This window comes from Sinocyclocheilus grahami, unplaced genomic scaffold (assembly GCF_001515645.1).
Source record: "Sinocyclocheilus grahami isolate Dianchi unplaced genomic scaffold, SAMN03320097.WGS_v1.1 scaffold5770.1, whole genome shotgun sequence".
In the NCBI taxonomy this organism is placed as follows: domain Eukaryota; kingdom Metazoa; phylum Chordata; class Actinopteri; order Cypriniformes; family Cyprinidae; genus Sinocyclocheilus; species Sinocyclocheilus grahami.
Genome location: NW_015510367.1, coordinates 9853 through 10204, shown reverse-complemented (window position 1 = coordinate 10204; position 352 = coordinate 9853). Strand labels below are relative to the sequence as shown.

Below are 352 nucleotides of genomic sequence, written 5' to 3'. Positions count from 1 at the left end.
TTTTCCTTATTTTATAAGATCAAACATTCACACCTGTACGTTTGTATTTTAGGGAGTTTGTGGGTGATGCGACAGGGATTTCCCAAGCATCTGGCCTTCAGGAGCTTCAGACTGTCTGTACTGGAATGGAGGATCAAGCAGAAAGCCAGGAAACTCCATTTCTGAGGCACAACGAAGAGTTTACATCAGAATCCAAGTGCATGACAGGGGAAGTCTCAGACATTGAGAACAATGGCAGCTATCTAAACCAGGATGAGTGTATGACAGAAACCAGCATTAAACGAGAGACGTCAACCCAGCCTTTGTTGGAAATGGCACCAATGACTGGTATTTGATCCATGCATCCATCCAT

At 44.0% G+C, this 352-nt stretch overlaps 1 protein-coding gene across 1 annotated transcript in view; it reads left to right on the top strand.

Moving 5' to 3' along the window:
* LOC107577334 (voltage-dependent R-type calcium channel subunit alpha-1E-like) overlaps window positions 1–352 on the top strand; it is a 10927-nt gene that overhangs the window by 2055 nt on the left and 8520 nt on the right. Inside the window, exon 2 of the mRNA XM_016263422.1 lies at window positions 53–327. Within this exon, the coding sequence (XP_016118908.1) occupies window positions 53–327 (275 nt within the window). The remainder of the gene's footprint in view (window positions 1–52; window positions 328–352) is intronic.